This window comes from Penicillium expansum (genome assembly GCF_000769745.1).
Source record: "Penicillium expansum strain MD-8 chromosome Unknown contig359, whole genome shotgun sequence".
Taxonomy (NCBI): Eukaryota; Fungi; Ascomycota; class Eurotiomycetes; order Eurotiales; family Aspergillaceae; genus Penicillium; species Penicillium expansum.
In genome coordinates, this window is record NW_015971204.1 from 51,204 (window position 1) to 74,953 (window position 23,750).

The window sequence follows — 23,750 nt, forward strand, 5'->3', positions numbered from 1 at the left end:
GAATGGCCTGTTTTCTTTGAAAATTTGACATCATTAACCTTCTGGTTGTATATGGCAAGTCCATAGCATAATGAAGCTATGTTCGGCTTGCCAAGCTTCTATCAAGACTAGACATCTCCGAGATGTCCAGCTGTCCCCCGAAATGATCATCAACATCGGGACAGCTTCAATTTCAAAATGTGAGTTTGAATTGTTTTTTTTTTTTTTTTTTTCTCTCTCGCTCTTATGATGAGTGACCTTTTCACACAGACCTGTTCTGAACTATATTGTTGATAAAAATTGTTATATAAATGTTATCTGACAGAGCTTCTTGACCTTATTTCTCATGTCGAGTCTATGCGATCATTGCTAATATGATTACAGATTTACAGATTTTCACAGATTATCAAATGCTCGTCTCCATACAATATAGAACTAGGCCTTGGGTCGAGAATTCAATTGATACCTTTATTACAAACATATATTTTGTTCTGTTCGCGTAGTGTATATGTAAATACTAGTTCCCACTATCTCCATCAAGTTTATAATTTATTCGCCCCTTTATTCCACTTGACTTTATTGCCAATCAGCCGTGCAAGCACAGCCTGAAATGGGGCAAATAGCAAAGCACGATCCTTTGTCTGCCATAAGCGCTAACCCTGCCAATCACTTCCAAGAGCACCCCCATCTAGTAATCCGCCCCCTCCAACCCCATGTGCCGTTATTTGACAGGTCCGTTGATAGATCCACCTAAATGTTTCTATGCATGTACATTGATGCACTCCATACATATCCTTGAGGAAAGCGATCCAAAGTCCATGTGTTTTGCTTGCTTTCGAGTTTCTTTGTTCCCCGAACCCAGTCCTTCCAACCCTAAAAACCAAACATGGTCCCCTCAATATCTTCCTCCATAGGCTTAACAAAAAATAGAGAGAAATGATAGAAAAGGAGAAAATAAACACGACATTGTCCGAGAAAGTCGTTCCGCAACGGCCATTCGGGACAGCTGCCGAGCGAGCACGGCGCAGTCTCAATGCTAAACTCTCCAATCCATTAGCTGGGTTCAGCCATACCGAACTACGGAATCAGGGGCGCAAGTTCGCTGAGCTTCACGAGATGGGCGATGAGTCTGATATCCGTGCTTTCGAGCTGGGTGCTGTGCTGGCACAGTCTCCGGAACGATACGCCAATGTCGCTGGTCTAACAAACCAGGAGAAGGCAGTATTGGGTCGAGAGTTCACACATCGCTGGTCACAACCATGGAAAATCTATGCTGTCATTACATTGTGTTCTTTATCTGCTACAGTTCAGGGAATGGGTAAGTAGCAGTTCAGTCCGAGATAGTTCCCGAACCACAAGAACACCCTATCTGACAACAACAGACCAAACGGTTGTCAACGGAGCCCAAATATTCTACAAACACCAATTCGGCATCGGCGATGACTCCTCTCGGAGTGCCTGGCTCGTCGGTCTAGTCAACTCAGCGCCGTACCTCTGCTGCACCTTCATCAGCTCCTGGCTAGCAGTCCCATTCAACCACTGGTTCGGGCGCCGCGGCACAATTTTCATAGCATGCTCGTTGTCTGCAATAACTTGTCTCTGGCAGGGATTTGTCTCAACCTGGTGGGCGATGTTTGTTGCACGATTCATGCTAGGCTTCGGCATCGGCCCCAAATCAGCAACTGTGCCGATATACGCAGCCGAAACAGCGCCGCCGTCCATCCGTGGTGCATTGGTCATGCAGTGGCAGGTGTGGACGGCCTTTGGGATCATGGTCGGCTATGCGGCAGACCTTATCTTTTACAATGTCGACTCGAGTGCCATCGTCGGCCTGAATTGGCGCTGTATGATGGCCTCGGCGATGTTCCCGGCTCTGGTGGTTTGCTGTTTTGTCTTCGCTTGCCCCGAGTCACCGCATTGGTACATGCGACAGAAGCAATATTACCGTGCTTACAGGTCTATCTGTACGCTGCGGAACCATAAAATCCAGGCCGCTCGTGACCTGTACTATATGCATACCCTGCTGGAGGCTGAGGATAGTATGAAGCTTGGGCGTAGCAAGATGCTGGAACTGATTAAAGTCCCACGGAATCGGCGAGCGATGTTGGCGTCTCAGATTGTTATGTTTATGCAGCAGGTGAGTGTGGATTTTCGGCAAGACATACTAAAATCATTGTAGAGAGTACTGACATGACCAGTTCTGTGGCGTCAACGTTATTTCATACTATTCTTCCGAGATATTTCTTGAGGTCAGTCCAAGCTATCGATCCCACTTTTCCCAACCAGATCATTGACAGAAATCCTAGGCCAACTTCTCTCCACCGGCCGCCCTGGCCGCCTCATTAGGCTGGGGACTGATCAACTGGCTCTTATCAATACCAGCAATCTACACAATCGACACATTCGGCCGACGTAATCTCCTGTTACTCACCTTCCCACTCATGTCAATGGCAATTTTATTCACAGGATTCAGCTTCTGGATCCCGGAGAGCAGCCACAGCGCACGTCTCGCCTGCATCGCTTTAGGAACATATCTTTTCGGCGTGGCCTACTCACCTGGCGAAGGGCCCGTGCCATTAACATACACAGCCGAAGTATACCCGCTGTATGTCCGGTCATACGGAATGGCGCTAGGCACGGCAACGATGTGGTTCTGTAATTTCATCCTAGGCGGGACATGGCCGTTACTGCGCGCTGCTTTTACAACACAGGGGGCATTTGCTTGGCATGCGAGCTGGTGTGTGGTTGGATGGTGGATGGTGCTTTTGTTTATGCCTGAGACAAAAGGGAAGACTCTTGAGGAGTTGGATCAGGTATTTTCTGTGCCGACGAGGGTCCATGCGCGGTATGGGTTGAGGCAAATTGGGTATTTCTTCAAGCGATATCTGTTCAGGAGGGATGTTAAACCGGAAGTTCTTTATGAGAGGGAGGAATTGGTTAAGGCTCAGGATGTGGGATTTAATGCTTGATGAGATGGGTATGGAGTAATATTTGGTCTGTATTTGAAGAGATCAAGTCAAGAGAAATGGTCTTAGATCGGGTTGTTTTCTGTTTTCGCATATAACTACTATAATATATTGGTATTGATAGTAAATTTTAGCCCATGTCACCCCCGGTCACAGAAGGATTGGTCTGAATTTCAATGACTTGAGTCTAGATGCTTTTTTATGCAGTTTGTATAAAGCAATGTAATTGAATCGTTTGGATTCATGAGAATAAATGGTAATTTTCAAAAATTCCATGTATAGATACGGGGTTTTCTTACTATTGCTCTCCTATTAGGCGCCTTCGACTACTTTAGTTTATTTTTTTCCATGGAGAATTAACATAAAGGTCATCTTATATTTGTTATAGGTTGGTCGGTGTCCGAAACCAATCAGCTTGACCCCCAGTGCATTGTGGCGCGACCAACAGCGCTAATCGACATATGAATGGCTGCGCTATGTAAACTAATAGCATGGCCAATCGGGGGAGATCCTCAAGTTATTGTTGGTTCTCTGATGAAATTAAGGCGAGAAGAAACGAACTTATGTTCTTCTATATGGCCAGGTAAGTACCAACCTACGGTAGCCACAGAAGATGAGTCAGATATACATTGGAATAGTTCGCATGTAAGATGTAAGATCTTCTATTATAACACCTATCAGACACAAGGTCGTGAGATCTAAAATCGGACGTTTGTTGGGCCCCCCACAGCTTTGGGATTTCGGTGGTTGATCTCGAATCATTGTAGAAGGGCCTAACTAATTAATTAGGAAAGAGTCACAAATCATAATATTTGTAGAAAATAAAATGATTCAGGTTCGCATATCTACATCTCTATATCTCCACCCTGGAAGGGCTCAGCCTCAACTAGTTGATTTGACAGCCTAGTGAACCCCACAATTTGTACGATTGAGAGATTAAGTACAATTTCAATGTTTAATTGGTTTGAAAAAAATTGCCTGAACAGTGTCAACCATCCAGAGCTGGAAGTGAGCCTTCTAAAGGCCCTGGGTGCCTGACCTAACCTAAAGAGGTCTCCGCCCCAATGTAGGCATCAGAACTCGCTCAAATCCGAACCCTAGAGTGGAGAGGGGAGAAGCTAGTGACATACAAAAATACAATGGGCTTATAAGCCTCCTGGTTTGGCGTCAACGGTCCGCCTTAGTCAAAATCTGGTGTTGTATGCATCGCGCTAATGCTGACAATATCCGAGACAATAGCCAACAGCGGCTACTTCCTGGATAGATACAGCTAACCTCGGAGTAAGATATACGAGATAGATTAGCTTGTCGAGTGTGAGTCAAGGAAGGTGTGAGTGTGAATGGCGCAGTCGCCGGGCTCTAGCTGAATCCTCTGCCCAGGTGGATTAGGGCCAGGGCAAAAGGGCCAGGGCAAAAGTGACATATAAGGAAGGAGGAAGAAGGAAGAGGGAAGAAGGAAGAAGGAAGGAACAGTATAAAAGCCATTGGTTCGGTGCAATCATTTCAGTTTCGGCAGGAAGCAAAATAGAATCTCCTCAGCTTGAATTCCCCCCGCTTCGGGGCCTATTGCTACATATCCTTTCGGGGTATAAAGACTTCCTTACTATCGTCACTTTACAATCCTGCAACTTACTTCTTTCTGACATTTCTTCACAATGCTGCAAAGCACTTTGACCCAACTGGTCTTTGCTTCATGCAATGACTCGGCTACTCTTCGAGACCTGGGTAGCCTGGCCTCAGTGATCCTTCTACTTTCTGCTTTGCTCTATAAAGTGCTCTATATCCCAGCGGTATCTCCACCCCAAAGATGCCATTCCCCTCCGCGTTTGCAATTGCCTGGCTGGAAGGTCACCCAGTTGTTCTTCGAGAAGAGGTTTGACTTCATCAAGGATGGCTTCAGGGCTACATCATCTTCCATCTACCAGACCAGTCTGTTCCGACATGCCGCCATCGTTCTATCCGGAGATGAAGGCCGACAGTTCTTCTTCAAGGAGAAAGGTCTCTGTTTATATGATACATTTTCGATCATGATGGGCAGTGTAAGGTTCCTGATCATTGATTTTGACCTTAGCAATCACTTACTTCTTCTTGCATTTAGAGCGCTGCTCAATTTGACCCTCACCAAGTCAGTGGCGTAGTCAGACGAATGGCTTCCATCCAACGACCTGAGAATCTCCAGAAAGGTGAGTCTATGCTGTTCTCGATGAAGCAGAAGCTTGACTAATATATCCATACAGTGATTTCACTGATTCTGTCGGAATGTCAGCGCAAAATGAACGCATGGGGTAGCAAGCGTATTCTGGACCCCTGCTCTTCCCTTCACGAGGTACGTGGATCTGAGTTCTATCTTTAACAGATAGGAAACTAAGACACATCGCTTTCTCCCTAGGTCACTTTTCAATTGGTCATGTGCATTGCTTCCTTTGATATCGCCAATGATCCAATGCTTTTAGCTCGTCTCAAGTCACTTGTCGACACTGTCGACTCGATAACTAACCCACACTCGACTTGGTTCCCCTGGTTACCTGGCCCAGCCTTGTTCCACAAATTCTTTGCCTCCGTTCAAATTTACAGAATTGTTCAAGCGGCCATTCACGCCAGAAAGAGGAGCGGAATCAAGAGGAATGATATGCTGCAGCAGATGATTGATGAAGGAGATAGTACAATTCGGATCTTCGGGGTAAGCATTCTTACCACATTTCTATTCTTCCAACTATTTTGGTTGAGGATCTAACTCTCTCGGAAGTGCATGCTAGGTCTATCACTGGCTGGAGCTCGCGCCACTGGAACAATAGGTAAGTTTTGATATTCAGGAACACCAAATTGAATAACACTAACGATCACCCCCTCTAGTGACATGGCTGATCATGCATATTTCCTCGGACCCAACTTGGTCCTCGAACGTTCAAGAGGAAATCAAGACCTTTGTATCTACTCACATATCCTCATCAGTCTCTCTCTCTGGGAACGGCCTTGTCCAAGCCCTCTCGGAAATTCCACTCGCAGCCTGGGAGTCCCAAATGCCCAATCTCGACCTCTGCATACGTGAAACACTGCGCACCTCACAGCCATACACAGCAGTGCGAAAGAACACCGGACCAGACCTTACAATCGGGCCATACGTTATCCCCTCGGGATCTCTCGTTTTGTATCCATTTTCGGATACAGCACTCAATCCGAAGTACTACCCGGACCCAACTCGCTGGGATCCGTCTCGGGGAATTGAAAAGGACACACCGTTTATTGGCTGGGGTGCAGGATCACATGCTTGCAAAGGCCAGCGACTTGCTACTTTGAGTATGAAACTGGTGGTTGTTTATGCTTTGATGCGGTTTGATATTACGATGGTTGATGACCAGGGCAAAAAGATCAATCGTCTCCCCCCTCCCGACTGGAATGACTCTGCAACTTGTCGTCCAATGGAAGGATGCGGAATCAAGTTCGTTGAAAAGTGATATTACATGCCGACAGGCCTCATTTTATTTCTTCATTCTGAGCCGAAAGCTACCGCTACCGTATGGATTAGTGGCCTTCCGAGCAAATCAATTTCTAGCTATATAAGCTGAAAAGCCTTGTTCTTATGATATTCCATGACAATAGACAATTTTGATTAAATTATATGTACCCAAACTGAATATACTTATCCTATCGAGCATTGGGTACCTGGAGTGGTTAGCCTGCATGACTCTTATTTGATACAGAGCTCAACCATTTCACATCCTTCTTTCCTTTACAATAAACCCCCAAGGGCAATAATGGCGACAAGAACAATTTATCTCATCTCTGCTCGCAATACATCCTTCCAAAGAGCCCACTTCTCAATATTTGTCCCATCAGCTACCAATCCCGACCGGGGAACCAAAATCCACGCGGTTGGTGCACCGATGGCAGGCTATGTCTTAGAGTTTAAACGAAACTACAATCCCAGTCTCGAGCCTCACGATCAAAAATTTTCAATCGGCTATGTTCACTCGTCCGATATCGTTGATTCCCCAGATGCGGCTCCATCTATCGACTCCACTCCCCGAGGGAATATCGAACTAGCGGCGACACAAATCCCGACCCCGGGGATCAGCCAGAACTTCATGGCACCTGTCAACGATGTGAGTAACGTGGAATATACCCTTGGGGAGGATTGTAGAGTCTAGAGTAAACTCACCCACTCGAATTTCTAGACCACCAACAAGCGGTGTCAAGAATGGACTATGGAATATGTTCGTCATCTGGTTGCCAAAGGCCTGATCGAAGAAAAAGTGATTGAGATCATTCAATCTAAACGGGATTCACCTACTCATGGAATTGGACTGCGATCTGTGACGAGACTTAGCACGTAGTAGAGATGACCTGAAACCGCCGCTGCCAACCGCTCCCCGCATCCGCCCCGACAGCGAACCGCCATCGGATGCCTCCCTTGCATACACATAATGTACTTCCTTTGAATATCCGATGGCCATTCCGATGGACAGTGCCCATGGTTCAGTGTAACAGCTAGGAATGCCTAGACGCTTCCGAAGTGCGGGGTCTCCGCATATGCTATAAATGTTATAAAGCAGCTGAGAACCATACTCATATAAGATTGTCTACATCCTCAAGCCTTCTTACTCCATAAATAACAACCAAGATGCTCGGAAAAATTGCCCTCGAGGAAGCCTTTGCGCTCCCCCGGTTCCACGAGAAGACAAAATGGTGGGCAGGCATGTTCGCCACTGATACAGACAAGCACACCGCTGAGATCAACGACGTCGGACCAATCCGTCTTGACTTCGCTGAGCGCCACGGTGTCGGTCTCCAAATCCTTAGCTACACAGCTCCTGGCGTACAAGACATCTGGGATGCAAAGGACGCGCAAGCGCTCGCCGTTGAGATCAACGATTACATCGCGGAGAAAGTGAAGGCGCACCCGGATCGGTTTGCCGCATTTGCGTAAGTTGCAGCTCCCAAATCCCGAATGGAAACCAATACATCCATGACAGCTATGGTACACATCCAGCTAACCCCAATCCAGCACGCTCTCCATGCACGACCCGCAAGAAGCAGCAGCCGAGCTTCGACGCTGCGTAACACAGCACGGGTTCCTGGGGGCACTTGTGAACGACACACAACGGGCTGGCGTCGACGGCGACGACATGATCTTCTACGATAACGAGAAGTGGGACGTGTTCTGGGCTACATGCACTGAGCTGGACGTACCGCTGTACCTGCACCCGCGTAACCCGACAGGTACGATCTACGACAAACTCTGGGCGGATCGGAAATGGCTTGTTGGACCTCCGCTGTCATTCGCGCACGGAGTCAGTCTGCATGTTCTAGGGATGGTGACGAATGGGGTGTTCGATCGGAACCCGAAGCTGCAGGTTATACTTGGACATTTGGGGGAGCACATACCGTTTGATATGTGGCGGATCAACCACTGGTTTGAGGATCGGAAGAAGATGCTTGGCCTTAGGGAGACGTGTAAGCGGACGATTCGGGAGTACTTTGCGGAGAATTTGTGGATTACGACGTCGGGACATTTCTCGACTACTACGTTGCACTTCTGCATGGCGGAGGTTGGGGCTGATCGGATTTTGTTCTCGATTGATTATCCGTTTGAGACGTTTGAGGATGCTTGTGAGTGGTTTGATTCCGCGGAGATGTCGGATACGGATCGATTGAAGATTGGAAGGGAGAATGCGAAGAAGTTGTTTAAACTCGGGGCTTACAAGGATAGTACGGCTTGAGTTTACGGGGGAGATAGGCTTGAATAGAATGTTCACATTGAATTTCGTTATGTGTCTGTGCTGTCGCTTGAAACATTGCATCTGGGGGTATTTGAAACAGTAAAAACAAATCGTAAAATCGTAGAGATCAAGAAGATATTCCATGCGATGCCATGCGATGCCATGGCGCAGTGACTCTTCCGTCGTTCAGATGGTGGCATATTGAGACGAATCCTGCCCAGCTGACCGAAGCCGATCCTTCTCGAGTGCTTGGTATCGATCCCAGCAGTGCTCCCAGATCTCTGGCGAGTCACAAAGATAATCCATCATTGGCGTAAAGTACAGTCGTTTGGTCTCGAGAGTGAGCCAGGTCAAGGTGCCGTAGCTTTCGATGCAGCTGTTCATCAGTTCCCAGATGACCAGGACACGGCGCGAGAGCTTTGTGCGGGCGAGGCTGGGGTCTTGTTCGTTCAGGAGTTGACGGCTGCGCAGAAGAAAGAAAGGATTGTGGATCCATTCCTCATACATGTCCATGTACAAAGCAAGCAGTCGTTGTTCAAGGTAACGGGGCTTTTTCATGCTCCTATTCATTGCGCGTTAGAGGTGCTGAAGCAAAGGGTAGACAAGAAACAAGGGTATTGGCACTTACCTAGTGAACACAGTGGCCATCTTGCAGAGGCGCTCGTAGGCCGACGTAGCCTCCATCGAAATGTCCTCCAGGGCGTAAAAAGCCTGATCGGCAGTCTGCAGCTGCTCTCTGAGCATTTCTTCCATGAATTCGATGTGGTTGAGAACGGTCTCGAGGTCAAGTTCCGCATCTCTAATTTCTTTGGGAGCCAGAAACTCCGGGCTTTGGTGGAAGATGACGAGGTTAAACTGGAGAGTGGAGTTGATGATAGTAATGAATTGCTCTCGAATCTCAGGACGCACTTGCGGGTCGGCGAGAAGGTCTCGCAGCTGTTCGAGGACGACTTGGCTGCGGTGAGACGGGTCATTTTGGAAATATGGGACGATGTTGGGGTCGACATGGAGCATGCGGATCTCTTGCTGGGCAGCTTTACCGAGAGCATGGATCCATGCTTCCTCGAGGCGTTTGTCGGCTGCGATAGAAGGTGCAAGCATTTCACACTCAGACTCGTTGTATTCAGGGAATGGCTCAGTATCAGGGAATGGTTCAGTCTCTGTGTTTGCAGTATCTGCGTTGGTAGGGGTAGTAGATCCAGATTCCTCCGATTCAGAGTCCATCGCGACTTGAGAGCGGACAACCGCGAGACGGGACCCTGGTGGGAGATCGTCCATTTTGCGAAGATGGGACGAATGTTGAGTTACATGAGGGGAAGAGAAGGGGGGATGAGGGGGGGAGAGATGAGGTGTTCTTAAAACGAGACAGACTGCTGCCATAATAATGTATTGATGTTATTGATAAGGCACGCGATGTGAGAATGGACAATGGGACGATAAGACAATCAGACAATAGGGCTGAATAGGACTGAATAGGAAATATGGCTATACATGAATTTACCGCTGCTCAATCCAAAAGCGCTAATAAGTCAGACTCCAAGGTCAGAACGCTTCTTTAGAATTGAGTGGTGGACTGCCTTCCCCAAGAACGCTGCCTGATTAGGTGAAGCAGCGAATGACTTGAGAACAAGACGTTCTCGAGCCAATCATCTGCTTCTCAGGCAGACAATCAAGAGTTATTGAAGGCAGTTATTGTTCTTCGCACATTGACTAATCGACGTCTCATGGGGCAGAGGAGGACGGCAACTTAAGTAGTGCGAGTTCATTGCTTAGAACTATTCTTCCTTCATTCCAGCGTCGTCCGGTATTGGGACGTCCCTATCACTGTCCTCATCTGGTAGTGGGACATCCATGACTCGTTCGCCAGCCTTTTCTAGCGTTCGTCTACTCCATGACCGAACACCTTTGTAGACAGCCTATCTGCGGTTAGCCAAGTCAGGTATAACCAACAGTGACCACACATACCCAAAGGAAAGTACCGATGCCAACCATGACCACTAGCCAGTTCAACTGGGCGGCTCGGCTACGGCCCGAATTCCGCCCCGATGCCACAGACCGGAGGTTCCAAGGGAAAGGCGACAGCGCAAATATGGCCTTAAGGAACGATAATAGGCCCAAAGACGCGAGTCCTTTGAGGAAGTGTCCCAGCCAGGAGGTATCTTCCTCGACCAATTCAGTGTAAACATCCACGGGGCCCAAATAAAAATCAATGATGGGGTCAGCAATGAATCCAAGCAGGAATACGGTTAAAAAAAGAATGCCGAGTGTGAGGATTAGCTGAGTAGTGGCGCTACTAATCCACCGAGCCCAAGTCAGACGCTCCAGGCGATACTGAAAGCCGCAGGTGGGACATTGCCAGAAGTTTCTTGTCCCATATTTGGGGTCGGCATGGCGCCATGACTGCAAGCAGCCCTCGTGGACATAACGCGAGGAACCTTTGCATTGGCACGGGCTTAGCAGACGTCCAGATTCTGGATCGGAAGATTCATAAACCACTCGAGGCTTCTGGAGGAATTCTGAGGGTTGGAAAGTAGGCAGCACGCTTTCTAGGCAGATACGACAGACCCGTGGGGGGTAATGCTGAGTGTCTTCCATTGAGTCTCACATCGAGATTTACTCGAACCTTGACAAGAGAAGGCCGAGGGAGAATTACTGTTTCGTTTTTTGGGGTGTAGAAAAAAAAGAGAACGACAAGAAGAGGAGGAAAAGCAGAAAAGCCGAAGGTGTCCCAAACCCCACGGCTAATCCCGATCTGGTCACCGCCTTTCATGAGCTCTACCGCGCCAAACGTCACCCTCTCTGCCTACAACACAGCTCTCCCTCTTTCGATCTTTCCATCCTCTCCTCTTCTTTTTCTATTGACAGCGAACCATGGCGGACAGATACTCATTCTCCTTGACTACATTCTCCCCCAGGTAAGGACGACTTGTCCTATGGAATTGACAACGTGCTAACTCAGCTCCATTACAGCGGAAAGCTGGTGCAAATTGGTATGGACCATCGTCTCCGAGCTTGGGTATCGATGACTGATTAATATAGAATATGCCTTGAACGCGGTCAACCAGGGTGTGACTGCCCTTGGTATCAAAGGTATGCAAACGCCCAAGTTCTCCTACATAGGGCCAAGCTGACTGCCCCGTGATAGCTACGAACGGCATTGTGCTCGCGACTGAGAAGAAGTCCTCCTCGCCTCTGATCGATCCTCCCTCGCTTTCCAAGATCTCACTGATCACTCCTGATATTGGCATGGTCTACGCCGGCATGGGCCCCGACTACCGGGTGCTGGTCGACAAGGCCCGCAAGGTCTCGCACACAGGCTACAAGCGTATCTACAACGAATACCCTCCTACTCGTATATTGGTTCAGGATGTCGCTCGGGTGGTGCAAGAAGCTACGCAATCCGGTGGTGTGCGGCCGTACGGTGTCAGTCTGTTGGTCGCAGGCTGGGACGAGGGCATTGAGCCTGAGTCGGAAGAGGCTAAGAAGGATGACCCCGAGCAGAAGATCTCCAGCAAGACTGGTGGTATCCAGAAGGGTGGGCCCAGTCTGTACCAGGTCGACCCCAGCGGCAGCTACTACCCATGGAAGGCGACGGCCATCGGCAAACACGCAACAAGCGCCAAGACGTTCCTCGAGAAACGGTACACTGAAGGACTAGAATTGGAGGATGCCATCCACATCGCGCTTTTGACACTCAAGGAGACGATTGAGGGTGAGATGAATGGTGACACAATAGAAATCGGTGAGTTTTGGGTGTTCTGCCTAGTTTCCTCCCATTCTGGCTGCTTGGCTATTCAAGGGTCTGGTGAACATCGACTAACACCGCTCCAGGCATTGTTGGCCCGCCAGCGGACCACCTGCTGGGCTTCGAGGGAGTGGAGGGTGCTCAGGGACCACGGTTCCGCAAGTTGACCAAGGAACAGATCGAGGACTACCTGACCAATCTATGAACGAGAACACATAATTTATGTAGACTCGAATGAAACATTTCCTTTTTGTCTGGTGATCGATTCCCTATTACAAATGGCATGGCCACCCACAGATGGCTACCTACCTAATGGTCTACTTCATGTCACCTCCGTACCTTGATGACAAAACCAGGACGCTTCAAAGCGCCAGAAGATGGTCCGAGCCACCCCTGATTTCTAATTCGTCCCCATTCCTCACAACCGTTCACTTATACTGTCTTTCCTGTTAGGACTTCAACACTCCGAATATCCAATGCCAAACTTGGTTCGATATCATTATCATTATATTCATTGTACACCGTTATATTGCTAATGAAGCCGCCCTCCCAGGCTCCACAAACATCCTCCTCTGAATAACTTGGCCTCCGACCGGCGGGGCCAAAAAGTCCTTCGGCTCAGCCTGCTCATAAGGCGAATCCTCACTGCGATCCGGCGTCTCAGGGGGCCTCTGCATCGAGCAAAGAGGCAATGTATCGGCAATAGCAAGGGAAATGGGATGTCTGGACCCTTGGATGAGATCTACCAGACGACCAAGTACAGCAAACTCAAACTTGAGTTTGAGCGAGTAGATAAACCCCTTCAAGGTAATTTGCACGGCGTACATATCAGCGTATTCGAGACTCAGAAGCAGCAGATCCATCCCAATGATTGCGCAGTTGATCCCGATCAGCTGGTACATGATGCTCCGCGCATCCGGACGCGAAGACACATCCGCCCCGAGACGCAGGAGCTTGACTGTCTCAATCACGTACAGCGTGGACAGCAGACTCTCTTGAATTGTGAACCCAGTCAACTGGATCTTTTCCATGATATTGTACCCATTCACCCAGGCGGCGTCGCCGCTATGCACGATGTTCGCGCCATAAGTGAGGATTGTTGTGGGGAAGTGTAGTAGAAAGACGTTCGCGACGATGAGCTGCAATACACGGCGAAGCATGCGCTCATCCCGTAACACAAGGTGGAGTCGTGAGTATAACACCACGGATTGGCCCGTCACCATGATCCACCAGCCGATAGTCAGGACAGTGACCGACAACACGGAGTCGGTCTGAGTAAAGAACTTCATCAGGAAACCGATTGAGTATGGTACGACGCCGAGGACTCCTGAGACAAGCAGGGACCAGAAATAGAGCCCGCGCCACCGGCGGAAGGTAGCTGGAACGAGTACAAGTAGCTCAGCGACATTGTAGCATGATAGTCCAATGAAAGTGACGAGGATCATCTGCAGTATTTCACCCTCTTTCGCGAGGGTGCCGGATATCCCATCCAGTAGGTCCTGGGGAACGGTGGCCATGGTTGTTGTGAAAGAGACTCATTCGGGGCTTTGGGAGGAGCTATATGAGCGACTGGACTCGAGGAGGGAGTCTAGTTCACCCTGTTTGGTAAGTCCACATATTCTTATGGACAAACGGGGGAATAAACGAATTTTTAAGAATGCAAAGAAGGAAAACACGCGAGAAGACAAAAAGACGAAAGAGTGAATGTAGTGTGGGATATGGACTGGTCGTACAGGGTTGCCAGAAAGTGCCAATGCTCATGCAGATCGAATTTTTGGACTTTAAAAGAGAAACAAACGAAAGAAGCCTCGGGTTCAGCGTGTTCACAAGGGTGTTTCATATTTCATGGGGTTTTCCAGGGGCGTCAAACCTTGGGAGTCTTGGGAGTCCGGGGTAACCCTGGGGGAAGGGGGAGGCGTTCAATCACACATTCAATGGTCCGGCATCGGAGGATAAGTCCGAATTATTTTAATTTTTGCTCATTGCTAGTAGGTGGGAATTCGAAAGTATTGGAAATATTTGGAAAGGATTTGAAGGATCTGATTTTGTGGACTATTTTCTTGCATGTGAGAAAGACATACATACGCGTATGGAGTACGAAGTACTAGTACTCCATAGTACTCCATAGTCTATACCTCCGTAGACCAAATACCAAAAATAGATACTGAAAGAGATGTCCAACAAAGATATGGAATACAAAAAAAAAATTGAAATAGTATTTTCTACTATTATCTGATTATGCTTATAGGCTAATAATTCTTCGAAATAATATATGATTTCACGATTGATTCGTGTTCAGGGTTGCCTCGGCTGTCCATGGGACATCTTCTTCCTCGGAATCTTCATCCTGACTGTCGGCTACCTCCTCTACCTTCCGTTTCTTATTTGGTGTCTGTACAGGCTGTTCTGGTGACATTGGCTTAGACGGTAATGGGGATGGAGACTTCAATTCCGGAGATGGTGGTGCAGAAGACAGCACAGAGGATATAGGCGAAGGGGTTGGAGTAGGTGGATCATAGTACTCAAAGTCGGGAGGGGGCTTTACCAACGGAGTAAGAGGCTCGGAGGCTAAAGATTCCTTTCCCTCCGTTTCATAAAGACCATCCTAGGGAAATTAGAAGCACAATCGTATACAGCAGACCCGGGTATTGACATACTGGTTCAATGCGAAACGCCACGAGCAGCTCCTCGGCTTGCTCGGGCAGTGGCTTACCCGCACGCTTTTCAACCTCCACAAATCGCTCATCCGGCAGGTCACGATACACCGCAATGCGTGTTTGCACGCTGGCCTCCCACGCGCTGCCCGACAAGAGCGGCTGCAGAACCGCATGAGACTGAGGCTTGATCTTCGTATGGGATTGGTTAATAGCCAATACGGCGATATTTCTCGCGGCGAGTTTAGCTAGATGCGTGGCTAGCTCGCTAGCAATGTTCCATTTGCGATTGAGCAGCCATTGCAGGTGTGCTTTATCGGTGATTTTCCCCTCGGCGAGCTGGTCTTTGAGCTCTTGGGCGCTGGGGAAGTAAGCTGGGAATAAATTCGACACAGAGTCGACGACAATAAGGTTGGTTTCCGACGGCGGAAACCCCTTTGGTGGACGTGCAAGCAGGGCTATAAGATGAGCCAGCGTATGCGCCCGAAAATAGATAAAGTCATCGAGATTGACGGACATTTCCTCGAGCCGGGGACTGGGCAAGGGAGATCCCGTGTCTAACGGTGTGAGTAGGACAGCACAGCGGACTCAGGGAACTGGCAGGAACATACCAATCCAGACTACTTTGCCGTCGCGTAGCGCATTGCATGCAATATTCAACCTGTAAATGGATCAGATCGGACTCTGGCGGTGTGGATAGGGGGTGCACTCACGCCAGCGAGGTCTTCCCGGCTCCTGGGGGTCCGAATATTTCTGTAACATGTCCACGCAGGATGCCCCCTTGATTGGGCTGGTCTGGGAGGTCATTCAGAGCCTCGTCCAGACGCGACAAACCAGTCGCGATCGGGTCGCGGGTAGCGGCGGACGCGTTGAGGGACTGGGATGCGGAGATCGACACCACGGGCGCTGGGGGATAGTTTAATGTTTGTGTTTTTTTCCAAGGCACTTGAAGAAATTACTTACGCGTGTCTTCGTCAAACCCTTCGAGACCGTCGAGACCGAGAAGGTCCATGTTGATGCTCATGGGCGCATCAGGATGGCTGGCAGCAAAGCCAATGGAAGGCAATTTAGTAGAAAAATAGGGAAATAAATTCAAGCTCTAACGCTGTATTCAATCTCATTCTAAAAATGACATTAAAAATGCCATCATAAGCAGCGCAGTGGGGTGTTGACGGTTCCTCCGAGAGTAGGATTTAATTTTTCCCTCGCGATCGCGATCTCGATCTAGAGTCCTTCATATTTCTCAATATGTCCAATGTCGACATTTCCCTCGGGGATGGTATTCTCCCAAATTTGATCATCCTATTCTTCCTATCTGTACTTTTTCTTGCTCTGAAAACACTGAAAACACCAATCAATCCCAAGGGATGTCGTCGCCTAGGACTTCCGCCAGGCCAAAGCAACCTAGACGATGAGTTCGACCCTAAGTATAGCCAGGGTCAACCCAGCAACAAAGATGAGCACGGCCGCCCATCCTGGCGCGTAAAAGCACTGTTCAGTTACCCGCTCAAATCCTGTGGTGCGGTCGAGCTACAAGTCTCAAACGTCGTATCCACCGGGCTTGAATTTGATCGCCAATTCGTCTTTGCAGGGTACAACAACGATGAATGGAACATTCGCACCCTGCGCAATGCAGGCTTCAATCGCCTAGCCTTGATCCATCCCGAGATCTGGGTTCCTGACCCGTCTGCCCCAGATTATGACGCAAACCTGCCGGAAGTCAAATCGCAGGGTGTGCTGTTGATATCGTACCCACGAATGCCGCCAGCAGGATGGAAGGGTCTACCCATCAAGGTCGGCATGGCACTCAAGTTCCTCAAAAGCCAGCAGAAATTCCAAGTCCCGCTGCTTCCACCCGCGGACTCCAACTTCCCACTAGTCCCAGTCAAGATCTGGAAAGACAAGCCTCTGGCCCATGACTACGGCAGACTGCTCCCAGCATCGTTACACGCATATCTAGAGTCCGACCCCTCAAAAAACACCCTGACACTCTTCCGTGCCAGTGCACCCCATTCGCGGCAGATCTTCCGTAACGCACCGCGCAAAGCAGACCTAGGCTTCCAGCCAAATACAGCCTTCGCAGACGCATATCCAATCCACTTGCTCAACATCTCCAGTCACCGGGATGTTGCAGCACGCTGCGCCTACGCAATCCCGCGACTAAGCATCCGCCGCTTCCGCGCAAACATCATCGTCCAAGGCCCGTCTGCTTTTGAGGAAGATCACTGGAAGCGGCTTGCTATTGGCGGCACGGAGATCCACGCTTCTTGCCGAACTGTTCGGTGCCGACTACCCAATGTTGATCCTCTTTCTGGGGATAGACATAAGGTTGAACCGGATCGGACACTGAAATCCTATCGGCGGATTGATGATGGGGATCGGACTAATGCGTGTTTGGGGATGCAGCTTGTTCCTGCAAAAGAGGAGTTTGTAATGAGAGTTGGGGATTCCGTTGAGGTTCTTGAGACCGGGGAGCACCAGTATGTTAAGATGCTGGCTCCTGGGGAGAAGGTTGAGGGGGTGTAGACAAGTTAAAATAGTAGAGTGTGCATGATCCTGTACCATAAATATTTTGACCAATTGTTTACAAATCCTCAGGCATAATATGGGGAAGATTCAGGCGCCGATATTTCCTAATTTGGATATCTATAGGATCCACTTTGGAAGGAGCTCTCCAGGGCTCCTGTCATGACTTTCAAGTGGGCAGACTAGCCATTAGCTGGTCTACTCTCTGTGTGCGCAAATTATGAAGCATCTACTTTATATGGAGTTCCCTATCCTTCAGCCATCTGTCTTAACACTTCTACTATTGCTTGTTTACCAATAATAGGAAGCGCTAGTCAGAGAAGTCAAGGCTTTCTCGCAATCCAGCTCTGTCAAATATAAGTCTCCACCGAGTTGGATCACAAAACTGTACCACCAAAAGTCCTCCGGTGTGAAACGCAATGCAGTAGTGAAGTCCCAATATTCAGGATACCAGCCTGCTGATTCCCTTGTACCATAATATTATGGTGCTTTAGATCTCCGTGAGTAAAAACAACACGATGAGGCAAGCTTCTCATTCTTTTAGTGCGATTGAGTGCATCGTTGTATTTCGTGTCCGACGAAAAACCACCCGACCAAGCGGGTCGTATAAGATACTCATTCAAGTCCACCTCTGACTCAAATGGTCCGGCAAAATGATTTGGAACGCGGATACTTCTGACGGAGGTGCCTTGAAGAGAACAAATTCTTTGCCCACCCCATAGACTCGACCACCCTCGTATGGTCTCTAGATAGTCTTTAAGCTCCTCTAGAATCGAGCTCTTATCCTCGCTGCTAAGTGTTTCGTAGACCCGACCCAGTTCCTCACCGGGTATGCGAGTCATGAGAATAGAGACAGGTGCATGGGGTGTATCAGGATGGTCGCCATAGCAAATCACCCTTGGAAATGGGAGACCTGCGCTTCGTGCAACTTGCATAGATAACACTTCCTCGATGCGAGTACCATCGGACCATTTCAAAAACAATCCAAATAGAAGTTGGGCGATCTGATTGTCGTAAGTTATTCCAAGCCAGCTGCGATAAGATCGAGAAAAGCGTCTCAGATAATGGTGGAGAAACCCCCAAAATTGGCGCAGTCGTGGGTGTGTTGGCCGAGGAGTCGATGGTATTTGGTCGCTCAAGACCGGTCGGGCGTCATCAGACCATGTAAAATCAGGCATGACACAACGAGGTATTAACCAATGTTTCATTGTGAGTATCGGAGTGTCCGAAGTGATCAAATCAGAGTCGTGGGGAATACCAAGGTGGAAAGGGAAACGAAGAAGAAAAAGGCGGACGAATCATTACACAACCTAGTCCAATGAATATTGACGAGTCACTTTGGTTTGCATATTTCGGTGAATAACCGGCCCAGGCACATCTTGCATTCTCTTTTTTTTTCTGAGTTGATTTCTTCACTTTATGTCCCGCGCGAAGACTAAGGCCTTATGCCCTTCTGTCAGCAACGTTATTCTACCGGTTCAGGGCCCGTATATAGGTAGTTCCGAATTTAACAGACACAAAAAATGGGATGACTAGGAGGCGGAGGAGAAGCATAGCTTCAAATTAGGAGGGGTCTTGTCTACCCAAGTCGATTAATGATAGTGGTTTGAATCAACAGAAGCTAGTAAGAAACACGATATTCTGCTTGCTAGGCATATGCTAACATCCATGGATATAGGTAGTAGTTGTTTGTAGTTACCCTGACACCATCACCCCTGTCATCTAATATTCCAAGCTTTGTTGTCAATCCTTGGCAGTTGCCCCCTCCACCATATCCCGCATACCCACTATCAAAATGGCCGAGCCAACATCTCGTACCGAAGCAAGACGAAAATCCACAGACATCATAAAGAAAAAACAAGCTGAGAGCCTAGCGGGGCTCCCCCCAAGCACCCTCCACATCAGCCTCTATATCCGCTCCGACCCACCCCTCCCCAACGACTTCCACTGGGCCTTCTACCTCCACAAAGGCACTAGCTCCACACCTGGAGGGAACAAATACCATGCACGAGGCATCGGCGGTGGATGGATTGCTGGACACGAAGTTACAACGGGGATATTCACAGAGAATTTCCTATGTGTGATCATTCAAATCGCAACGATTCCTCCATCAGTGCACGAACGTGTAGATAAGATCATGAGGAGCTACGATGATTGTCAAGTCGCGGGTTTCTTCTTGAGATGGCAATGGGTCTGAGTCAGGGTTACTGTGGCTTTTGTGTATTGGAGTCGGATATCGAATCCATTCAAAGTACTCGGTATCCTGGATGATGTTTTCAAGACAGCTCTGCAGAGGTTCAATACAAGGTAAAATAATCCGGCAGAAGAGGAGTCCCCCAATCAGACAATAAACAGAGTTAAGAAGAGAAGGTAACTTTTTACTGCCATTTGTCAATTATTCAGAATGGTTCCCAGGTCTGTCTGACATCATTTGTAGAGTGTGGAAAAGAATCATAAGGAAAAATAAACATAAAATTGCAATATAGGTATTAAAAACAACGCTAAGGGCAGATTTAGCCCCACACAAACTCCATATATGACAGAACTATACAAGCCCCCCAAGATCAAGCGGTCTTAATATTTGGCGACGACTGCTCAGGAATATTGGTCTGTGTACGGGCATCATCAGAGTCGGTCGACTCAAAGATAGCAGGAACATCATCAGGCTCGTCGGGAATGAAAAGGTTAAGGAAGATGCCGAGAAGCGCACAGATAGCGAACCCGTTCTCCATGACCAGATTGACGGCATTGATCAGACCTTCAAGGGCATGATTGTCACCCGTGTAGGTGAAGAAGTAGTCGAACCATTCCGGCAGGAGTGTGACACCCATTCCAATAGAGAAACTAGCGGTGAGGATGAACCGGTTGCGACGGGTGGGATCGACAGACCCAATGATGCGCAGACCACTAACTGCCACCGAACTGAAGAGGAAAGCGGTCATACCACCAAGGACGGGGCTGGGGATTGCAACCAGCGCAGCGGCGAACTTGGAGAAAATGCCCATGATAACCAGGAAGAAGCAACAGCAGTAGCCGGCGGTGCGGTTAGCGCATTTTGTCAGCGCAATCACACCGTTGTTCTGCGCGAAGACGGACATAGGGCTAATGGTCATCAAGCCGGCCAAGAGACAGGTGATTCCGTTACCCAAGACACCGCCTTGGATGCGGGAATCGAATGTATCACCCTCGACCTGAAGACGGGAGACATCACAAGTCGCCGTGATATCACCAATAGACTCCATCATGATAACAATATACAGCGCCAGCAACGGCAGGATGAGCGGCGGGTACACGGACAGTGGGAAGGTGTGGACCCAAGCGAATGAAGCCACTGGTGCAGCAGTGATACCGGAAGAATCGAAGTAGTTGCAGGCGGCAGCGACGATCGAGCCAACCAACAGACCAACAATGACGGAGCAACTTTTAAGAATGGGAGGGCCCCATCTCTCGCAGACGATAATTGTCACAAAAACCAGGAATCCCAACCCAATGAACTCGGGGCTTCCCCAGGGTAGAGGGTGTGGGGCACTGGCGCTAGGGCACAATGCGCGGGCGGAAGGGTCAACACCACACGATGCGCCACCGGCCCAGTCTTGCATGGCAGACTTGATGAGTGAAGCACCGATCAGGAGAACAGTTGGCCCGGTGACGAGTGGGGGGAAGACGCGGGCGAGAATCTTGCTGCTCATGAAGGACATGCCGATTTCGAGGAGGGAGCAGAGACATGAAGTACCGAGGAGTGCGCCATAGCCTTTTGGACAAGGGAGCTGGGTTCCATCTTCGAGGGAGGGACAGTAACCCGATTTATACATTTGGGCGAAGGCGCCTTGAGCGACTGTGATTGTTGAGAAAGATGTACCTGATTGAACCAATTAGCATCAGAGGCGGAGTTTCTTAGAGAATGGAGGGGACGCTCTTACCAACGACTGATAGTAGTCCAGTTCCGATATAGTATTTTGTTCCCTTGATATGGAACCGGAACATTTGAACAGCACTCAACAAGCCCGAAACGATCAAGGAAGTCGAAACCAGGTACTGGTAGAGCTCATCACCGAAGTGCGCGCCGCCTGAGCCGCCGAGTAAAATTGGTGGTGAAATCACTGATTCTCTTAGATTTTGCTTGTACATTCTGTAGGTGTCTCTAGTACTCACCACCAGCCAGCATTGCAAGCGCATGCTGCAAACCCAGAATCAATGCGAGAACGACTGGCACGCGATCCTCGAGACCGAAGAATGGGGCGGATTTGCGAGCTCGTTTTGTGAAAGGTAGTCGTGGGATAAAGAGGTATCCATAGTCGTAGTCGCCTAGTAAACCCTCTCTGTTTATTGTGAGTCAAGGACCCCTCCACAACACATCATTTGAAGTCATACCGTGTGGTGAAAGTCTTGATAGTATATCGGAATTTGTCGCTAATTGTGGGCTTGCGAGTATGATCGGGGCCAATCTGATCTGGACCGTCCATATTGAATGTTCAATATAATGAATCTACCTATCTTGTAGGTAAATATTGAACTATCACACGGGGACAGAAGGTTTATATTTAAAGATTTCCAAAAAAAAAATAACAAAACACCCCGAACTTCGGTAACTCTAAAATTCAAGCCCGCAGAGGAGATGACTAAAAAAAAAAAGAATCCACTCTGGACACTCCATACAACATACAACATAGAAAATGATAACCCAATTTCTGTTATCAGACAAATCTCCAGGCAATTAGCAAGAGCATCGCATAACCCCTTTGGCCGCTTGTCTGGATGTGGTTAGAGCCCCCGCCTTATCTCGGTCGGGTAGGAATTCAGCCAATTATGGATCACGGAGGATCGACTGCTCCACCTGGGCAAGTGGAGAAAGATAAGGAGATGAAAGGTCCCGGGGTGTTCTGTTTAACCAGAGTTCCCGTGTTCCCCCATATTATGTGTTTCGACATTGTCAGAGCTATGTATCCATATAGATAGCGGAGTCAATGTAGGCCACCTTATTGGCGAGGGAGGATACCGGCAGTCTCCTATGTACGAAATGTATGCCGACATCCACAACTCGGAAACGATCGAACGTTCTCTGCTATCTTGCTGAGATCTGACAGTCGGAGGGTGCCGTGAACAGTATGGGAGGTGGAAGACTCCGACCATACTTTGTACATCAGGTTCGCCTTATCAAACTGTCATTACATACTGGGAACGATATTCGAGGCTTGGTGGTAATCGTCATATAGGATCAGATATTGTGATTGTCTCGACGGTTGACTTGTTCCTGTGGTCATACTTACAACATATGTAGATGGAAGTAATGGTTGGGCGGATAACAACGTCGGTATACTTTGGAGGCTCGGAAATCCCGCGTTGTTCCAGACAAGCATATCCCCTAGTATTCGACTCGGACATCATCTGTGACTCTGTTTTTTTTTTGTTGTCTTTTAGCAACATTGAACTCATTAGGTGCCCGTGATGCATCATCATCTGTTTCCCAACATCACATCGGTTCTCCTTCCTTCCCTGGTGACTTCATTCTAGATTCACTTTTCACTGCGATGTTCATTCTTATGTCACCGCTGGGCCACGCGATATTGAATCGTGATCTGTTTGGTATCGCGAGGATGGTTGATGTGGCGAACACATGATGGGTTTCCTGCAGGAATGGAGAAGTCGGTCATAATTTGATGAGATTCGGTCGAGTATGTACATATTTCACACATTCCGTTGTATGTTGTGTACATCGTGTACATCGTGCTGAACACGCATGTGATGACATCATCAGTATGGATGATGACCAGTTCTCTCGACCCTTCTCTAAATGGTCAGGGAAGGGGTCGAGGGGAAACCCCGTGTTTAGGTCGGAAATACAAACTGTAAGGAACGCTTGAGGTTGACTACGGAGTATTCTGCGTGTTATTGCCTTCCAAGGTTCTTTTGAAAAATTGATTGGACCAAACAGAATAATCCCTAGAAATCCCGAGAGTTCAATATGATCGTTTGGTGGGACTAACATCCACCCGTGGAACCCGGAGAGCCCTAGATGGCTCCAAGGGTCTGCTGGGAACGGTGCTGACATAAACATGATTGCCATCGAGCGCTGATTGGTCAATTACTGCCTGAGGCATCAAAGCGTTGGGGCTGGCTGGACCCAACATTCGCCAGAAAGCGATGAGGCACGCCACTCCCG

General features: G+C 48.6%; 13 protein-coding genes across 13 annotated transcripts; 7 read left to right on the forward strand and 6 right to left on the reverse strand.

Moving 5' to 3' along the window:
- Window positions 1-915: 915 nt before the first annotated feature.
- On the forward strand, window positions 916-2,948 carry PEX2_102030 (Major facilitator superfamily domain, general substrate transporter; the record flags this gene model as incomplete). The annotated part of the gene is made up of 4 exons (XM_016747473.1): window positions 916-1,297; window positions 1,362-2,116; window positions 2,178-2,228; window positions 2,286-2,948. The coding sequence occupies 4 exons, from the start codon at window positions 916-918 to the stop codon at window positions 2,946-2,948; spliced, it is 1,851 nt and encodes a 616-aa protein (XP_016602021.1).
- A 1,652-nt stretch (window positions 2,949-4,600) lies between these two features.
- PEX2_102040 (cytochrome P450) lies at window positions 4,601-6,400 on the forward strand (the record flags this gene model as incomplete). The annotated part of the gene is made up of 6 exons (XM_016747474.1): window positions 4,601-4,984; window positions 5,044-5,128; window positions 5,183-5,271; window positions 5,335-5,625; window positions 5,692-5,740; window positions 5,799-6,400. The coding sequence occupies 6 exons, from the start codon at window positions 4,601-4,603 to the stop codon at window positions 6,398-6,400; spliced, it is 1,500 nt and encodes a 499-aa protein (XP_016602022.1).
- A 429-nt stretch (window positions 6,401-6,829) lies between these two features.
- PEX2_102050 (uncharacterized protein) lies at window positions 6,830-7,279 on the forward strand (the record flags this gene model as incomplete). The annotated part of the gene is made up of 2 exons (XM_016747475.1): window positions 6,830-7,048; window positions 7,121-7,279. 2 exons carry the CDS (start codon window positions 6,830-6,832, stop codon window positions 7,277-7,279), a joined length of 378 nt encoding a protein of 125 aa, XP_016602023.1.
- A 287-nt stretch (window positions 7,280-7,566) lies between these two features.
- Window positions 7,567-8,665, forward strand: PEX2_102060 (amidohydrolase family protein; the record flags this gene model as incomplete). Its single annotated transcript, XM_016747476.1, has 2 exons — window positions 7,567-7,868; window positions 7,951-8,665. The coding sequence occupies 2 exons, from the start codon at window positions 7,567-7,569 to the stop codon at window positions 8,663-8,665; spliced, it is 1,017 nt and encodes a 338-aa protein (XP_016602024.1).
- Window positions 8,666-8,851: 186 nt separating this feature from the next.
- PEX2_102070 (uncharacterized protein) lies at window positions 8,852-9,943 on the reverse strand (the record flags this gene model as incomplete). The annotated part of the gene is made up of 2 exons (XM_016747477.1): window positions 8,852-9,227; window positions 9,294-9,943. The coding sequence occupies 2 exons, from the start codon at window positions 9,941-9,943 to the stop codon at window positions 8,852-8,854; spliced, it is 1,026 nt and encodes a 341-aa protein (XP_016602025.1).
- Window positions 9,944-10,440: 497 nt separating this feature from the next.
- On the reverse strand, window positions 10,441-11,260 carry PEX2_102080 (E3 ubiquitin-protein ligase MARCH; the record flags this gene model as incomplete). The annotated part of the gene is made up of 2 exons (XM_016747478.1): window positions 10,441-10,581; window positions 10,631-11,260. The coding sequence occupies 2 exons, from the start codon at window positions 11,258-11,260 to the stop codon at window positions 10,441-10,443; spliced, it is 771 nt and encodes a 256-aa protein (XP_016602026.1).
- A 276-nt stretch (window positions 11,261-11,536) lies between these two features.
- pre8 (proteasome core particle subunit alpha 2) lies at window positions 11,537-12,615 on the forward strand (the record flags this gene model as incomplete). The annotated part of the gene is made up of 5 exons (XM_016747479.1): window positions 11,537-11,580; window positions 11,636-11,655; window positions 11,705-11,755; window positions 11,811-12,407; window positions 12,497-12,615. 5 exons carry the CDS (start codon window positions 11,537-11,539, stop codon window positions 12,613-12,615), a joined length of 831 nt encoding a protein of 276 aa, XP_016602027.1.
- A 319-nt stretch (window positions 12,616-12,934) lies between these two features.
- PEX2_102100 (uncharacterized protein) lies at window positions 12,935-13,927 on the reverse strand (the record flags this gene model as incomplete). Its single annotated transcript, XM_016747480.1, has 1 exon — window positions 12,935-13,927. The coding sequence occupies one exon, from the start codon at window positions 13,925-13,927 to the stop codon at window positions 12,935-12,937; it is 993 nt and encodes a 330-aa protein (XP_016602028.1).
- A 761-nt stretch (window positions 13,928-14,688) lies between these two features.
- Window positions 14,689-16,076, reverse strand: PEX2_102110 (uncharacterized protein; the record flags this gene model as incomplete). The annotated part of the gene is made up of 5 exons (XM_016747481.1): window positions 14,689-15,015; window positions 15,068-15,621; window positions 15,676-15,725; window positions 15,778-15,970; window positions 16,028-16,076. 5 exons carry the CDS (start codon window positions 16,074-16,076, stop codon window positions 14,689-14,691), a joined length of 1,173 nt encoding a protein of 390 aa, XP_016602029.1.
- Window positions 16,077-16,312: 236 nt separating this feature from the next.
- PEX2_102120 (MOSC domain protein) lies at window positions 16,313-17,590 on the forward strand (the record flags this gene model as incomplete). The annotated part of the gene is made up of 1 exon (XM_016747482.1): window positions 16,313-17,590. The coding sequence occupies one exon, from the start codon at window positions 16,313-16,315 to the stop codon at window positions 17,588-17,590; it is 1,278 nt and encodes a 425-aa protein (XP_016602030.1).
- A 377-nt stretch (window positions 17,591-17,967) lies between these two features.
- On the reverse strand, window positions 17,968-18,798 carry PEX2_102130 (Aminoglycoside phosphotransferase; the record flags this gene model as incomplete). The annotated part of the gene is made up of 1 exon (XM_016747483.1): window positions 17,968-18,798. One exon carries the CDS (start codon window positions 18,796-18,798, stop codon window positions 17,968-17,970), a length of 831 nt encoding a protein of 276 aa, XP_016602031.1.
- Window positions 18,799-19,385: 587 nt separating this feature from the next.
- Window positions 19,386-19,787, forward strand: PEX2_102140 (uncharacterized protein; the record flags this gene model as incomplete). Its single annotated transcript, XM_016747484.1, has 1 exon — window positions 19,386-19,787. One exon carries the CDS (start codon window positions 19,386-19,388, stop codon window positions 19,785-19,787), a length of 402 nt encoding a protein of 133 aa, XP_016602032.1.
- A 367-nt stretch (window positions 19,788-20,154) lies between these two features.
- Window positions 20,155-22,053, reverse strand: PEX2_102150 (nucleobase:cation symporter-2 family protein; the record flags this gene model as incomplete). Its single annotated transcript, XM_016747485.1, has 4 exons — window positions 20,155-21,449; window positions 21,511-21,690; window positions 21,743-21,909; window positions 21,962-22,053. The coding sequence occupies 4 exons, from the start codon at window positions 22,051-22,053 to the stop codon at window positions 20,155-20,157; spliced, it is 1,734 nt and encodes a 577-aa protein (XP_016602033.1).
- Between the last annotated feature and the right edge of the window lie 1,697 nt (window positions 22,054-23,750).